This window comes from Sorex fumeus, unplaced genomic scaffold, assembly GCF_029834395.1.
Source record: "Sorex fumeus unplaced genomic scaffold, SorFum_2.1 ptg000041l, whole genome shotgun sequence".
Lineage (NCBI taxonomy): Eukaryota > Metazoa > Chordata > Mammalia > Eulipotyphla > Soricidae > Sorex > Sorex fumeus.
The window spans coordinates 7,507,605-7,521,705 of NW_026606098.1; the positions used below are offsets into that span (position 1 = coordinate 7,507,605).

The 14,101-nt window shown below is 64.9% G+C and overlaps 2 protein-coding genes across 4 annotated transcripts; one reads left to right on the forward strand and one right to left on the reverse strand.

Moving 5' to 3' along the window:
- Nucleotides 1-62: 62 nt before the first annotated feature.
- On the reverse strand, nt 63-8,808 carry ANO8 (anoctamin 8). Its single transcript, XM_056119831.1, has 18 exons — nt 8,481-8,808; nt 7,633-7,743; nt 7,387-7,519; nt 7,101-7,239; nt 6,916-7,012; nt 6,207-6,323; nt 5,920-6,047; nt 5,664-5,825; nt 5,328-5,480; nt 4,934-5,060; nt 4,789-4,844; nt 4,631-4,705; nt 3,380-4,168; nt 2,678-2,869; nt 2,468-2,599; nt 2,249-2,359; nt 874-1,525; nt 63-417 (listed from the first exon to the last, which is right to left on the reverse strand). The coding sequence occupies exons 1-18, from the start codon at nt 8,584-8,586 to the stop codon at nt 113-115; spliced, it is 3,585 nt and encodes a 1,194-aa protein (XP_055975806.1). The 5' UTR covers nt 8,587-8,808; the 3' UTR covers nt 63-112.
- A 1,748-nt stretch (nt 8,809-10,556) lies between these two features.
- On the forward strand, nt 10,557-13,728 carry GTPBP3 (GTP binding protein 3, mitochondrial). Of its 3 annotated transcripts, XM_056119788.1 has the most exons (9): nt 10,557-10,660; nt 10,930-11,177; nt 11,276-11,362; nt 11,445-11,647; nt 11,787-11,859; nt 11,947-12,090; nt 12,187-12,352; nt 12,822-13,100; nt 13,182-13,725. In XM_056119788.1, the coding sequence occupies exons 1-9, from the start codon at nt 10,608-10,610 to the stop codon at nt 13,405-13,407; spliced, it is 1,479 nt and encodes a 492-aa protein (XP_055975763.1). In that variant the 5' UTR covers nt 10,557-10,607; the 3' UTR covers nt 13,408-13,725. The 3 variants fall into 3 exon arrangements, with proteins under 3 accessions (XP_055975763.1, XP_055975764.1, XP_055975762.1); XM_056119789.1 differs by lacking the exon at nt 11,947-12,090 and having other exon boundaries at nt 13,182-13,728; XM_056119787.1 differs by having other exon boundaries at nt 11,787-12,090; nt 13,182-13,727.
- Nucleotides 13,729-14,101: the final 373 nt, after the last annotated feature.

Genomic DNA, 14,101 nt, shown 5'->3' on the forward strand with positions numbered 1-14,101 from the left:
CTCCTTGTGTTTCTGTTGGTGTCTTAGGTTTCTTCCACGTCCTGGTGGCAGGTGCGTGGGGGGCCACACCCGCCTTGCTGGGTGGGGGCGATATTGCTGCAGGCAGCCCTGGTCAGTGCCAGCCACCGGGCCAGCACACGGCCGGGGGGCTGGGGCTGGGCTCTGAGCTGGGGGGCTGCGTTGGGGGCGGTAGGCTGTAGAAGCTGCTGTCCGCCGGGAGGGACTGCGGCGCCGGCAGGGGCGCGGCCAGCGTGCAGGGAGGACACGCGTCCGGGGGCTGGCGGGGGTCGCTGCCCTCACCCCCACAGCCCCAGGGCCCGTCCCACTGCCAGCAGCCGGCGGGAGGCGTCGGGGGCCCGGGCGGTGGTGTCTGCGCGGGGCTCTGGCTGCGGCGGCTGTGGAGGGCAGGAGCCAGCCCTGCGGGGGGAGAGGGCGCCGTTCCGGGGGTGCCGCGAGCCCCCCCCACCCGCACACCCGGCCCGCGCCCCCTCCCGGGCTCAGGCACTGGGGGCCTTATTGCTTCTGCTGCGTGGCGGGCGGGCGTCGGGGGCGCCCCCAGAAGAGGCCAGAAAAGGATAGAGGAGGCGAAGCCCCGCGCAGTGCCCCTGCGGGCTCAGCACCCAGGGCTGCAGGACTGGGGGTTGGGGATTTTGCATAGAGGTCTTGGGGGGTCCAGTCCCCCCAGAGTGAGCTGGGAGTGAGGTGTCCGGCGGACAGGAGACAAGGGAGGGCGCCCAGGGCCCCCCACCCCCGCCCCTCTCCTGGCTCAAGGTCGCGGACTGGGACTGGGGATGGGTCACTTCCTCACCCCGGCGGGGGCCCCCAGCGCCCGGCCCGGCCCGGGCTCCCCGCCCCCGAGTTAAAGCCTGTGACCTGGGCCGGCCTCGTCGGGCGCGGGGGCGTCGGGCTCGCCGGTGGCCGCGGGGTCGGAGCGCGGGTCCGTACGCGCGTCGGGGCGCGGGGCCCGGCCGCCGCCCGAGGATGCGCCCGTGCCGTTGGAGCTCTCGGCGCGCGCCCCGCCGAACGGGAAGAGCTTCCCGGCGTGGAAGGCCTTGGGGGGTGAGTGGCTGCGCTCCGGGCCGCGCCGAGGCTCGGGGGGCTTCAGGAACTTGAAGCTGAGGAAGTTGGCCAGGCGGGCGTCGGTCGTGGGGGACGCGGCGGCGGCGGCGGCCGGCCTGGCGGGCCCCGACGGCGCGGGCGCGGCCGACAGGAACTTGCCCTGCAGCGGGATGATCTGCTTGAGCTTCAGCACGTTGTTGGGCGCCAGCAGCGAGCCGGGGCGCCGGGGCCGCTCGGCGCCGCCCTGGCCCTGGCCCTGGCCGCCCGCCCCGCTGCCCTTGGCCCTGGCCGAGGCCTTCTCGGGGGCGGCGGCCGGCTCCGGGCCCGCGCCTTCCGCCCGCGCCTCCTCGCGGCCGCCCTCGCGCTCCCGCCGCGTGTGGTGCTCCGCGTGCCGCTGCCGCTCCTCCTCCTCCCGCCGCCGCCGCTGCTGCTGCTGGAAGCGGTGCTGGGCCTGGCGCTCGTGCCGCTGCGGAGACAGAGTGACCACACGGGCCCTTCTTGGGCCTGACCCGGCGTCTCCCACCCCACCGCGCGGCTGCGGATCTGCGGGACCCTGACTCGCCTGCCCTGGCTTCCTTAGTCTTGGGGTGCTGTCTGACATTCCCCAGGTGCCTATGGGGGAGCCCAAGAGGATGCAACTGGGAGGGGAGGGGATGTGCGGAGAAGCCCCATTCCCTATGCTGGCTGAGAGTATGGAATCCTGGGGATTGTGGCTGTGCCCGAGTGAGAGAATTCTCCAGAAGCAAAAAGAAGCAACGAGAACCCAGGCTGTGCCTGTGGCCGACTCATATCCAGCTAGTTGGGCTTCATAAAGAGTGGGGTGAGGGGCTGGAGCAATAGCACAGCGGATAGGGCATTTGCCTTGCATGCGGCCAACCCGGGTTCGATTCCCAGCATCCCATATGGTCCCCTGAGCACCGCCAGGAGTAACTCCTGAGTGCAGAGCCAGGAGGAACCCCTGTGCAATGCCGTTGTGACCCCCCCCCAAAAAAGAGTGGGGTGGGCTGAACCCCTCCACACAGGGCAGAGAACCCACAGCCCAGCCCAGGGGATCTCCGGGCCAGCCGGGCCAGGCTGTCCTGGGAACAGGGTCACCCCAGATCTGTTCTGAGGCTCCCAGACAGCAGGACCCCGTATCCCGAGGAAGCCCTGACCTGGTCTCTGAGCTCTACCTGCTGCTGGCACACACCTTGAAGGCCTCTCGCCGCTGGTACTCGAGCTTGGCCATCTCCTCGGCCACCCAGCCCGGGATGTCGGGGATGGCCACGTGAATGAGGTACTTGAGGAGCAGAGCGAAGTGCTAAGAGGACAGAGGGGAGGCTGCAGACGGGGGCGGGTGACACGGGCAGCACACGCTGTCCCCCTCCCCACAGCCCCCCGCTTCCCACCCGGCCACCTCTGGCCGCACCTCCAGCACCACTACCGACACGATGGCGGCCTCCGGACTCAGCCAGGGGAAGAGGCGCTGCAGCTGTCCACACTGGCCCAGCAGGTAGCAGTTGACCACGATGGCCAGAACCCCCATAGCCTCCATCACCTTCTGTGGGGGACATAGGGGGGGCCTCAGGCAGGGCTGGCAGGCACCCTCCGCCCCAGCCTACCCAGCCGGGCCCCCCACCTGCCACTGGCCAATGCTGTCCACCCGCTGGCCAAAGGGCCGCTGTAGTCCCGTGCACAGTTTGAGTGCGTCACTGCGAATCTCGATGAGGTTGTTGACCAGGGCACAGAGCGCGGCTAGCGGGAAGGCGGAGGAGAAGAGCACGACGTAGCCGAACTGCACGAACATCTCCTGGTAATCCTGGAATGTGTCCTGCAGGCAGGCAGACAGGCGGCTCCCTCAGACTCCTCCCGTTCTCAAGCAAGGCTGCCTCCTCCCTCAGACTTTCTCCAGCAGGTCTGCCAACCCCCTCAGACTACCTTCCTCCTTTGGGCCTGCCTCCTCCCTTAGACCCCCTTCATCCAGCTGTCTGCTTCCTCCCTCAGACTGCCTTCCTCCCGTCAAGTTTGCTTCCCCCTTGGGGCTGGAGCGACAGTACAGCAGGTAGGGCATTTGCTTTGCACGCGGCCAACCCGGGTTTGATTCCCAGCATCCCATAGGGTCCCCCAAGCACCACCAGGAGTAATTCCTGAGTGCAGAGCCAGGAGGAACCCCTGTGCATCGCTGGGTGTGACCCAAAAAGCATTTTTAAAAAAAAGTTTAATTCCCTGAGATGATCTCACCAGAATTTTGGAAGAAATATGGGCCCCACCTCTGCCATCAGATTGCCCTGTGCTTCCCCCCACCCTCCAGGCCCCCTCCATCCTCAGACACCCTGCTCACCTCATACTTCTTCATGCAGCTCTCCAGCTCAGCCTGTGTGAGCTGGGGGGAGGGCTCCTCCTCGGGCGGGTCAATCCAAGATGCCCGGTTCTGCCGCCGCTGCCCCCGGACCGACTCGCTGGCACCCAGCTCTGAGTCCGGGGCCCCCTCCGAGCTCTGTTTGTGGCTCTCGCCCCCGGCTCGGCGGAGCAGGACGGTCGGGGGTTCCGGCTCCGGGCTGCTGGGTGGCCCATCGGCCTCGTCATCGTCGTCCTCGGCCAGCGTGAACACACCGGGCTCCAGCCCCTTCTCCACCAGCGTGGGGCTGCCTTCCTCCAGGGGGGCCTGGGGGCTGGGGCCCCGGGGCCGCCCGCCAGCGCGCTCAGCGAAGCTGACCTTCTTCAGCCTCAGGGCGCCCTCCTCGCCCTCGTCCTCATCGTCCTCGTCGTCCTCGTCGTCCTCATCATTGTCCTCCTCATCCTCCTTCCCCCCCTGTGGCCCTTCGCTGTCCTCGCCACCTTCGCGCCCCGGCTGCCGCTCCACCGGGGCCGTTTCCTCCTCCTCCTCAGAGGCCCCGCAGCCCCCGCCAAGGCACCTGCGGCCCCCACCTCCGCTGGGCTCCTCGGCCTGGGGTTCGAGGCGGCGGGGCGGCAGGCGCCAGAGGCCCAGGAGGCCCAGCAGGGCTCGGGCCAGCTCCCAGGCGGCACGAAGTCCCAGCTCCCCGCGGCCCAAGTGCCGGTACAGGTGGGGCTGCAGCACCTCCCGCACGTTCTGCAGAAACTGACGTGTGATGAGCAGAGTGGCCAGCATCTGCAGGCGGAAGGGGCGAGAGCCGGAGTGGGGCACTGGGCGTCGCTGCCCCCCGCCCCCCGCCCCCAGGTTCCCCTACCCCCCCCCCCAGCTCGTGGGCTCTTGGGCCCCGACGCCACACAGCTCGCCCTCTGCCCGTACTTTGGCCCGGGCCTCGAGCAGGAGGCCGCGGAGGGACAGGACTAGCAGGCGGAACCGCAGGGCCGCGAGCGGGACCAGTACTGCCCGCAGTTGCCGCTCGAGGCTCTGGGACAGGGATAAGATGACCAGGAGCTGTGGAGGGATGGACAGACAAGAGGACGGACAGATGGGGGGACACAGGCAAAGAGAAGACGCACGGAAGGACGAACGCACGGACAGAGAGGAGAGAAGGATGGAGGAGGGAGGGGCCGAGAGCCCACAGATCCGGGAGTGCCCCCCTACTGACCGCCAGTGGGCTGGCCGCCCCGCAGGGGCACTCACCTCTTTGAGGCGCTCCATGTCCTTGAGGTAGAAGCCGATGTAGAAGAGGCTCAGGTACGAGTTAACAAACTGAAACTGCAGGGATCAGGAGTCACGTGGCATGGCCCTGTGCCCTGGACCCCTGCGGGGACTGCCCAGTGCCCTTGGTCGCCACTCACCAGGACCACTTTGATGATGAGGTGCTTCTCGTAGGCGCTCTCCAGCCGGTAATTCTCTGGGGGCCGAGGGGGCGCGTGAGGGAGTGGCGGGGTGGGGGGCGACCACTTCCTCCCAGGGTGGGGCGGGTGGTTGGCGGGGGCGTACCCATGTCATTGAGCCAGATGGCGAGCTTCTTGTAGCCCTCCGCGCTGACGCTGACCAGCAAGGCCAGCACCACCTTGGGCAGGAAGCGGACCAGTCGGGGCAGCCCCTTCACGCTCAGCACCAGCTCCTGCAGGGTGTGGGGTGGGGGAGTCACCAAGGCCAACGGGGGCGGAGCAGTGGAGGGCGGGGCCTTGGGGGTAGAGCATTGCTGGAGGCGGGGCCTTCACTGTGGAGCAGCCATCTATAGGCAGGGCACGAAGGAGGGCGGGGCATCTGTGGGCAGGGCCTTTAGAAAGGGGCGTGTCCTGGCGGGGCGGGGTCTCCGTGGATCGGGCACAGCTAGGGACCAAGCAGGCGCTGGCAGGAGCGGGCAAGGCAGTCTGGCGGGCATCACCTGCAGCTGGAAACAGCCGAGCATGAGCAGGAAGACGCAGGCCAGGCAGCTGAGGCACAGGGGTAGGCTGACGAGCAGCTGAAAGAGCAGGCGCTTCCAGGCCGGGTAGTAAAACTCCTCCGCGCGGGTCACAGGGCTGATGCGCCTCACGCCCTGGGGCGGGGACAGCAGGGGGCCGGTTGGGTTGAGGAGCGCACCCAGCGTGAGACCCCCCAGGGGTCTTTCCACCTGACCTCTGCCCAGGGGGAGGGGGGCGGCCCCAGCTGGTGCGTCCATGTCACCCAAACTCTTTCCCCGCCGGCAGCCCTGGTGCTTTCTCCGAGCTATTGGACTTACCCTGAACTGGGGTCGTGGCTCCTCCACGGCCTCCCCCGGGGAGTCCAGAGTCCCCCACTTGTAGGCCAGCTCAGCCCCCCTCCGTTTCCACTCCTCCAGGAACAGCGTAGACCACACCACATTAAAGAGGGCAAAGACCACGCAAGAGACATCCCGGCTAGTCTGAGGGCGGAAGTGGGGCAGGGCTGTTGGCAGGTTTGACCAGGGAGGCTAGCGTCTCGGGAGTGCCAGCCACTGCCCAGCCCACACTCGGCACCTGATCCGCCTCTGTGAACGTGTACAGGACAGAGCCAAACACAGCTGGGTACACCATGGCTGACGTGTAGAAACCCAGCCAGGCGAAATACATGGCAATCTTCACACCAAAGTAGTCACAGATTTCGTCTGCCAGAGAGGGAGCAGACAGAAGGGTACGTTAGCCAGGCCTATCTCCTGAGACCCACCCGCCTCCAAGGACCCCATAGCACCGACCATGCAGCCTCTGGCACATCTAGGCCACGTCCACCTGAGCCACGCCCAGTCCCTGCCCCACCCAGGGCACACCTAAAGGTTGGTTTTCACACACGGCCTGCACCCATGACTTCATGAGGCGGTTCAGGATGCGCTGTTCATGGACAGGGAACACCTGCTGAATGATCCCGCGGGCTGCCAGCTCAGGGACTGCAGGGGACAAGAATGGACAAGGCCTGACTCTGCGTGTTCCTGGACTGAAACTCAAATCCCAGGTTTTTGCTGTCTTACACCCACAGAGGTATTTTCCCCCGGGCGGTGTGGGGGGCGTTCTGGGTGACAGTATGTTCTCTTTCAGAATGTGGGAGGTGCTCAACTAGGAAGGTGGACCCAGCGGGGAACCACGTTTACATTCATTTAAAGATCTTAACTAATTTTATTATTTTTGCAGTGTCTGAAATCGAATCCAAGCCTCACAGATACAAGGCAACTACTACTTGGAATTCTGTTTTTCAAGTCCTGTGGTCTCAGGTCATTGTTTCAAATGCCTGAGAAATGGTCCACAGTTGGGGACTGAAGGTAACTGGGGCTGTGGTTTGTTTCCTGGAGGGGAAACAGCCCCAGGGCCATCCCATGCTGGATGACAGGCGCTGTCCGTGGTGCTGTCACGAAGCCCTACCTGATCCACACTAAGATGCGCCTGGATCCGCCTCCCACGGGAAGCCCCGCCCCTTCCGCCCACCCTCCAGGCTCCAGATACCATCCTCCTCCCCGGATTGGAGGCCAGTCCCGCCTAACTCACTGATTGGCTGGTCCTCCAGGAAGCGCACATTGTGCAGCGCCTCGCCCTGCTTCGCCCGCAGGTTCTGCAGCCAAAAGCGGATGATGCTCTGGCGCTCCTGCAAAAAAACAGGGTGTCAAGCAGAGAGGACAGCACCCCCGTAGCAGGCTGGTGGGGTGCGCGAGCCGCCGCCCCAGCCGGTGTACCTGGGAGGTGAAAAAGCGCAGCTCACTCTCTACGTTCTCATAGATGAAGTTCTCTTCGCAAGAAAAGCCTCGGGTGCCCCCGCCAAACTCGGCCTTCACGGCTTTGCGCAGACCTAGCTCATCAGCACCACGGAGCAGGCTGTAGGGAAGGGGGAGTGGTGGGGTCACGCCATCCAGGGGCGAGCCGGCAGACAAACACCTGCTGGCTGAACCTGATAGTTGGTGTTTGGAAAGGGGGCGAGGAGCCGGGTGGCAGGCTCCGTGGGAAGCCAGGGCCAGGACTCGCCTCTCATAAGTGGCGGTGACGAAGAAGGCGTAGGCACGGGTGTGGCGATGATGGCGGACTTGCACGATGAGCTCAGGGATTCCAACACGGATGTGGTTGAGCAGCCAGAGCAGCGTGTGGTCATCGGTCGTGTCTGCCAAGGCACACAGCAAGCGATGGCTCTGGCCACCAGGAATCCGAGGCTTTTTAGCAAGTCCTACTCAGGGGAGGCCCCAGCGGGGGCCCATAGCTGGTGGTGAGGGGTACCTGGGAAAGTCATTAGCACGTCACAGTTCTCCGTGGGCACCGTCTTCATCCAGGCCTTGTGGGACACCAGGTATCGACCCGCCTGCAAGAGGCGCTTCCCAAAAAGCTTATCTGAGCGGTAGATGGTGCAGATTGAGTCAGGTGGGATCAGGATCCCCACCCACAGCCTCGGCCCCCAGGACCCCTGACTCATGTCCTGACATTTAAGGTCCTGGGAGCTCAGGCCTTAGCTTACCAGCTCTGCTGAGCAGCCTGGCACCAGCCCCTCCCTCCAGGAACGCCCTTCCCCCAGGCCCTTCCTTACATATCTTTCTCATCTAGAGGCCCAGTTCCGCCTCCAAGCCACAATCGATGGGACGCCCAGAGCCGCCTGAGTGCCAGGCCACATCCTGCTCGCATCCTCAGAGTTGGGCGCAGCCCACACCTCCCTTCCAGAGGTGAAGAAACTGAGGCACCAGGTAGTGAAATCGTGCACAACCCAAGGTCACAAAGACCACCCAAGATTCAAACCCGCGGCGGGGGTCTTCCTGGGTTCTCTGCAGAGAGGCTCTGGCAAGCACATCCCTGCAGTGTCGCTCTCCACTAGCGCGGGGGGTGAGCGGACACTAACCCAAAGCCTTCCCCAGCTCCCCGAGGGGCGTGTCCCAACCTTCTCCCCGGACCCCGGCCCCACTGCACCGACCCAGCGGCTCCCACCGGGCCCCATGAGCCCGCGGCGCAGGGAGGAGCCGGCCTGCCTGTTCACTGGACTGCAGGCCCGGGACCGCGGGGCCGGATCCCCGCCCCGGCCGTGGCCGCTCGCACCTCGGGCACCTGCAGCCCAGCCGGGCACCGCGCCGCACACGTACCCAGAACTCCGGACGCAGGGGCTGCAGGCTCGCCCTCCGGCGGCGGCCGCTTGCCGCGCTCGCCCTCCAGGGATGTGCCCCCGGCGCCCGAGGCCGTCTCGGTCATGGCGAAGGCCGGTCAGGTCAGGGGCTGCGGGCGGCCGGTGCGCTCATGCGGCCGCCGCGGCCGCCAGGCACGCCAGAGGAGGAGACAAAGGCCGCGCCCGCCCGCGCCGGCCGCCGTCCCCGCGCGCCCGAGCGCTGCTTCTCGTCCCCGCCCGCGCCGATCGTAGCCTGAGCTCCGCGGCCCCGCGCACGTCCTGGCGCGCCTCGGTTTTGCGGGGTTGTCTTCTGGGTTGCGTCCCCGCCCGCCCGCCCGCGCCGGATTCTGGGTCTCGTCCCCGCCCGCCCCGGGTTTGGCGGGATCCTCCACCCGCGGGTCTCCCTATCTGCAGGGGTGCAGTAGGGAAGGCGCGATGCGCCGCGCCAGGGCGCGACAGGAACGTGCGTGGGAAGGGGCGCGCCCGGGTCGCGCAAATTCCCGGGACCCCCCCAGCGAACGTGCCAACGATTCCTAAGGTCAGGCTAGAGCGATAGTACAGCGGAGAGGGCGTTTTCCCTAGGTTAATCCCTAGGGTTCGATCCTCGGATTCCCACATGGTCCCCCAAGCACGGCCAGGGGGAACCCATAAGTATCGCTTGTTGTGGGTCTCCCACTCCCACAAAAAAAAAGGAGGGAGCTTTCTCACAGAAGACCCCCATGGACTGCCAGAGTAAACTAATAAAGACAGTAAGCCCACCTGGTTCAAGATCAGTTTCATCTACATGCTTGGAACATCATGTGGGACATGGTGTTACTTTGGAGTGGGGAGGGCTGGGCATGCTCTGAGAAGCTCAGGATCTATTCCTGTCTCTGCTCAAGAGTGGTATTTAGTGGGCCAGGGGCGTATTACAATGGAGTGAGTAGGGTGCTTTTCTGGCACGGGTGGACCTGGGTTCAATCCCCAGCATTCAATAAGCATTGCTAGGACTGATCCCCAGCATTCAATAAGCACTGAGCATTGCCAGGACTGATCCCTCAGTTCAGAGCCACAAATTAGCCCTAATCCTTGACAGCCATGGCTCCCAAACAAACACCAGTTGTATTCAGGGCATCATGTGTGGTGCCAGGCTTCTAAAGTGGACAGAAATGCAAAGCACTCAAATTAAACACTGAACTCTGATTTCAGAACCTCTGATACTTGCGTTGTTGTTGTTGTTGTTGTTATTGGGAATCACAGCTGCTGTTTCTCAGGGGCTCTGGGGTGCCACCAGGTCCACAGCATGGTTGTAAGGCGGCAGGTGACTTAGCGGTGCTGGGGGGATGATGTGTGCTGGGGATGGATCCCAGAATCTTACACATACATGCACAAAGCCTGTACTCTGCCCTTAGAGCTGCTTGTTATATTTAAAAACGTCATTACTGGACAGAGAGAGAGAGAGAGAGAGAGAGAGAGAGAGAGAGAGAGAGAGAGTTGTGCAGGGCTTAAGGCTCTTGCCTGCATTCTACAGACCCCCAGATCAAATCCCAGCAACTGGTCTATAAAGCACCACCAGGGATCAGTTTTGAGCACAGAGCCACAAACAGTCCCCAAGCACCCCTGGGTATGGCTCAAAAACAAATAGTAATAAGAATAAAATCATTAAAACATTTTCCCTGGTCTGAAAATTCACACAGAGTTCACATTCTCTATTTTGTCCAGACATCTGGATCCCTGACAGGGATAAGAAAGGCAGAATAAGAAAGGCGGGACTCGAACCTGCGCCCCAATGGAATTCCCACAGCCCGCTGACCAGTCTGGTCTTTCTTCCCACTCCTCCTTTCCGGTGTCTGGGGATTTCCCCGGCTCTCTAGGATCCTACAAATTCAGGCCGCTGTAGCCGGGGGGAACTGCATTCCGCTGCACCAACCCAGAGCCCCTCCCCTTCTATCACCAACCAATCGGTAGGAAGATCCTCCCACGTGGGCGGCCCGTCTTTTAAAAGTACCCAATGGGAGTGTAGAGTCTGAGAGCCGTTCTCCAGTCGCGCGGCGGAGTGGGCGGGGCCTCTACCGGACTGGAAGTGCCCTAAGCAAAGCAGGCGGGCAGGTGGCTGTCTGTGGACCCCATGTGGCGGGGGCTGTGGACCCTGGTCTCCCGGGCGGCACGTGGGCCTGACAGGTGGGGCGACCCGGGGGAAGAGGTGGGGCGCTGCTGGGCCCCCCAACTTCTTTCGAGGACAGAACCGTCTCCCGCGTCCCCCCGTGTTCAGCCTTTCGTGCCGCAGTGCGCATTTCTAGGTCACCTGCCCGAATCTGGTCACCCTGCGGCCTCTCTCCCTCCGTCCAGCCAGTGCATCCTACTGGGGCATCTCCCAGCCCGGAAGCCCTAGGCTACCTCCCGCTGTGGCCCTCCTAGTTACCCCGACCGCCCCTCTTCTCCCGTCCCAGGCCGTGCGCGCGCCGGGGCAGCGGCGTCCCGGGCCCCGCTGCCGGGGCCACCGTCTTCGCGCTGAGCTCGGGCCAGGGCCGCTGCGGCGTCGCCGTGATCCGGACCAGCGGCCCCGCCAGCAGCCAGGCTCTCCGCAGCCTCACGGCGCCGCGGGACCTGCCCCCAGCCCGCAGCGCCTGCCTGCGCCTGCTCCGTGACCCGCGCTCCGGGGAGCCGCTGGACCGCGCGCTCGTGCTCTGGTTCCCAGGTCAGGGACCCTAAATCCGGAACCCCTGGGGCTCTCGTGACCCATTTTATCCCCTGGCTGAGCCTGCTCCTAATTCTGGAGTCCCTTTACGGCGCCAGGTCCCCGGAGTTTCACGGGTGAGGACTGCGCCGAGTTCCACGTACACGGAGGCCCGGCCGTGGTGAGTGGCGTCCTCCAGGCCCTGGGTGAGTCTGCGGCCACCCTTGTGTTGATGCCAGTGCTGCAGGGCGGGGACCAGGGGGCTGAGGATCCAGGACCTCCACGCAGGCCGCGTGCCCGGGCTTCGGCCGGCAGAGGCGGGCGAATTCACCAGACGGGCTTTTGCCCACGGGAAGCTGACCCTGACCGAGGTGGAGGGCTTGGCAGATCTGATCCACGCAGAAACCGAGGCACAAAGGCGGCAGGCGCTGAGGCAGCTGGATGGGGAGCTGGGCCACCTCTGCCGCGGCTGGGCTGAGACCCTCACCAAGGCAAGGTCCCTCCCACCCCACACTCTGTCCCCAAGCCCCATCCTTCCGCCCCTTGCGGAGGGAGCCCCTTCCATGCGCCTGGAGGCACTAGGAGTGGCGCGTGGCGCTTGTTGGTGCTCACAGAGCTGCCTTGCTCCAGGCTCTGGCCCATGTCGAGGCCTATATCGACTTTGCTGAGGATGACAACCTGGAGGAGGGCGTGCTGGAGCGAGGTGAGTTCTCCTCCGGCTGGGAGTTGGGGCCAGCTGGCCTTGTAGGGCCTCCGCCTCACCTGCACCCGTCTGCCCCCACATCCACAGCTGACAGCCAGGTGCGGGAGCTGGAGGCTGCACTGGGCGCGCATCTCCAAGACGCCCGACGTGGGCAGAGACTCCGCTCAGGGGCGCATGTGGTAGTCGCAGGGCCCCCCAACGCTGGCAAGAGCAGCCTGGTGAACCTGCTCAGTGCGTGGGAGGTGGGCAGGGGGCGCGGTGAGCTAGGGGCGGGGCCTGGAGGAGTCCCCCTGGCTCGCCCCGTTCTCTGACACCCATGGTCTACAGGCCGGAAGCCTGTGTCCATCGTGTCTCCAGAGCCAGGGACCACGCGTGATGTGCTGGAGATCCCTGTCGACTTGGCTGGCTTCCCGGCACTGCTGAGTGACACAGCAGGGCTGCGGGAGGGTGCAGGGCCCGTGGAGCAGGAGGGCGTACGGCGTGCCCGCCAGAGGTGGGTGGTCAGGGGCGTTGGACAGCCGTAGGAGTCCATCTGTCTAAATCAGAAAAGACTTGAGCCTTCAGCTGGCCCAGCCCATCCACATGCCATGTCTGCCCACTACCTTCATGCTGGCCAGTATCCCCTCCACGCCCTCTCGTCCAGCCACGCCCCTCTGCCAGGCCCCTGGGCCACGCCCACACATTCTACCAATCAAACCTGCCCCTTTGTCTCAGCCGTACACTCAGTCACGCCCCTCCGCCGGGCCCACAATTCTGCCCAATCAAACCCGCCTGTCTGCTCTGCCACGCCCTTCCCTGCACCGTGCTCCAATCACATGCCCCCTTTCAGCCCCGGCTTCTCTGGCCGACTGGTTCCACATGGCCCACTCCCCCCAATCACTTGCTACTGCTGCCCTGTGCCCCGCCCACTAGCACCTTTCCCTGGCGATTCCGGGCCTCTCTGACTGGCCCTTGTTCCCCAGGCTCGAGCAGGCCGATCTCATTCTGGCTGTGCTGGACGCTTCTGACCTGGCCTCACCATCCAGCTGCAGCTTCCTGGACACAGTTGTCAGGCCCGCGGGGGCCCAGAGCCCCAATGGGAGCAGCCAGCGCCTCCTGCTGATACTGAACAAGTCGGACCTGCTGGTGCCTGGGCCCCGGCGCCCGGGTGGCGACCTGCCTCCGCACGTGCTGCTGTCCTGCCGCACCGGGGAGGGGCTGGACGGGCTCCTGGAGGCGCTGCGTAAGGAGCTGGCTGCCCTGTGAGTATCCCCGCGCCTGGCTTCCAGGATGGGGCCGAACCAGGGAGGAGAGACACAGCGTCTGTCCTTTGTCCCTCCTAGGTGCGGGGACCCGACTGCAGGCCCGCCGCTACTGACCCGTGCCAGGCACCAGCACCACCTTCAGAGTTGCCTCGACGCCCTGGGCCACTACACACAGGCCAAGGACCTGGCACTGGCAGCCGAGGCCCTGCGGGTGGCGCGGGGGCATCTGGCCTGCCTCACCGGGGGAGGGGGCACCGAGGAGATCCTGGACATCATTTTCAGGGACTTCTGTGTGGGCAAGTGAGGTCAAGGAAGAGAGCTCAGAACCAGGCCCACGGACACTGAGAGCCTCGTGGCCTCTGGAGCCAGCTGAGACCCAGAGGAGTATATATGACTTCAGAGAAACAGAGCTCCAGGTCAGCCACGTCTCAGGACGACCCAGGGATTCAGGCCCTGAGGGGCAGACTGGAGGGGTCTCTGGCCCTTGCAGGGCAGCAGGAGAGAGGCAAAGTCCTCACTTCCCAGTCTTTAATTTATTTTGCACACGCCCAGGGCTTGTGCAAAGCAGCCCCACTGGTTCCTTCCGGAACCTTCTGTGAACCCTGGCGGTCGTGTGGCACCTCTGTGAAAAAACATCTCCTGTGTTGTGTGTCCAAGGTGTGGTCATTGCTCCACGGCCATGTGGTTTCCGTGTTTCAGAGTGACCCCCACAGACGGCTGGAGTCCCAGCTCCATCCCTGCCCCCTCCCGAGTGACCCCTAGACTCTGAACTGGTCGCCAGGAAGAGCCCAGTGGTCAAGGGTGTGGTGGGCGGCTGCTTCCCTGGGCAGGCCTGCACAGTGGCCTGGAGTCGCTGACCCTCCATCGCAGAGTGGCCGGTGACGGGTTCTCATCCGTGGGACGCGGGTGCTGAGAGCTGGGTTTGGAAAAACTCAGTCCTGGTGGGTTGATGACTAGGCGGTCTGGGCCCCACCCTAGCAGCGCCCAGCGGTGCCAGG